The 1,110-nt window shown below is 33.3% G+C and overlaps 1 protein-coding gene across 1 annotated transcript; it reads left to right on the top strand.

The window, feature by feature from the left end:
* Nucleotides 1-97: 97 nt before the first annotated feature.
* On the top strand, nt 98-964 carry Chro.30417 (U5 snRNP 100 kD protein). The annotated part of the gene is made up of 1 exon (XM_659830.1): nt 98-964. The coding sequence occupies one exon, from the start codon at nt 98-100 to the stop codon at nt 962-964; it is 867 nt and encodes a 288-aa protein (XP_664922.1).
* Nucleotides 965-1,110: the final 146 nt, after the last annotated feature.

Here is a 1,110-nt window from a genome sequence, read left to right as displayed (position 1 = left end):
TAAGCGAGAGGAAAAAGAAAGGATTAAGAAAAGAAGATAATAATGGAAAAAATGATGAATTTTTGGATGTGAGATATCAGATTTAGGATATTTTGATATGACTGAGAGAGATTGGAAAATATTTAGAGAAGATTACTCAATTAATGTACGTGGGAAAGATGTTCCAAATCCAATACGTAATTGGAAAGATTGTCATGTTTTAGAAATACAAACAGAGTTAATTAAAAATATTGGTTATGAAAAGCCAACTCCAATTCAAATGCAATGTATTCCTATTGGATTAAAACTTAGGGATATGATAGGAATAGCAGAAACTGGTAGTGGTAAAACTATAGCTTTTCTAATTCCACTTATTAGTTATGTGGGGAATAAACCAATACTTGATTATAAAACAAGTCAAGAAGGACCATATGGACTTATTCTTGCTCCAGCTAGAGAATTAGCACTACAAATTGAAGATGAAGCTCAAAAATTATTAAGTAAGACTCATGAATTAAAAAGAATACGTACTTTGTCTATTGTTGGAGGAAGAAATATTGATCAACAAGCATTTTCACTTAGAAAAGGAGTGGAGATTATCATTGCAACTCCAGGTAGAATGCAAGATTGTCTTGAAAAAACATTAACAGTATTAGTACAATGTTCATATGTTATTTTGGATGAAGCTGATAGAATGATTGATTTAGGATTTCAAGACTCTCTTAACTTTATTCTTGATCAGATACCACCAGAGATTCAAAGAACTACTCATATGTTTAGTGCTACTATGCAGAAAGAGCTTGAAAACATTGCGAAAAGGTATCTTAATTCGCCAATTAATGTTACTATTGGAGATATTGGAGCAGGAAAAAAATCAATTCAACAAATACTCAATTTTATTAGTGAAACTAAAAAGAAATCTACGTTAATTAATACTTTAAATAATAAAGAATTGGCAGTACCACCCAATTATTGTTTTTCTTAACCAAAAAAAGATGGCAGATATTGTATGCAGAGAAATTGTCTCTCATGGCTCTAACGTTCCTCCTTCACCTGCGGCTACCCTGCCCGACACTCCCCCAAAACAGTTCTCCTCTGGCCCATCCCCTCGCCATTTGCTCCCCCCCCCCG

This window comes from Cryptosporidium hominis (genome assembly GCF_000006425.1).
Source record: "Cryptosporidium hominis TU502 chromosome 3 CHRO013155, whole genome shotgun sequence".
In the NCBI taxonomy this organism is placed as follows: domain Eukaryota; phylum Apicomplexa; class Conoidasida; order Eucoccidiorida; family Cryptosporidiidae; genus Cryptosporidium; species Cryptosporidium hominis.
The sequence above is the reverse complement of the archived record's forward strand: the minus strand, read 5'-3'. Positions and strand labels throughout refer to the sequence as shown.